Source organism: Mesitornis unicolor, unplaced genomic scaffold, assembly GCF_000695765.1.
Source record: "Mesitornis unicolor isolate BGI_N332 unplaced genomic scaffold, ASM69576v1 scaffold36820, whole genome shotgun sequence".
Lineage (NCBI taxonomy): Eukaryota > Metazoa > Chordata > Aves > Mesitornithiformes > Mesitornithidae > Mesitornis > Mesitornis unicolor.
The window spans coordinates 2,339-2,710 of NW_010159573.1; the positions used below are offsets into that span (position 1 = coordinate 2,339).

At 62.1% G+C, this 372-nt stretch overlaps 1 protein-coding gene across 1 annotated transcript in view; it reads right to left on the minus strand.

Annotated features, from left to right (window-relative positions):
* The window catches only part of PSMD4 (proteasome (prosome, macropain) 26S subunit, non-ATPase, 4), a gene marked incomplete at its 5' end in the record, with an annotated part of 1,736 nt that extends 1,614 nt beyond the window's left edge, over nucleotides 1-122 (minus strand). The window contains 1 exon segment of the mRNA XM_010187110.1: nucleotides 8-122. Within this exon segment, the coding sequence (XP_010185412.1) occupies nucleotides 8-122 (115 nt within the window).
* Nucleotides 123-372: the final 250 nt, after the last annotated feature.

A 372-nucleotide genomic window follows, 5' to 3' on the forward strand; every position in this document is an offset into this window, starting at 1 on the left:
GTGGAGCTGAGGGGGGCAGCGGCCAAGCTCGGCCCGGGCGGCACCGTCACCAGGTGGGAGCCGGTGCCATCCTTGCCGTTCAGGGTGTTGATGAAGGCCGTCAGCTTGTCCGTGTTGGCTTCCTAGGGCCGAGGAGGAAGGCTGGGATCAGAGCTGTGCGAGAGCGACGGACGGCTGCTCCGCACCCCCCGAATGTCCCCGCGCTGCGAGGGAGCCGAGAGCTCCGCAGTTTCCATCGGGATGGAAAAGCTTTCAAGGGTGAAATGGGAGAGGTGTTTTCCCGAGGGAAACGTTACTCCCGCATTAGCATTTTTACTGGGGCAGCTGCTGAGGCTCAGAACCACAGACACACACAGAATGGCTCGGTTGGAA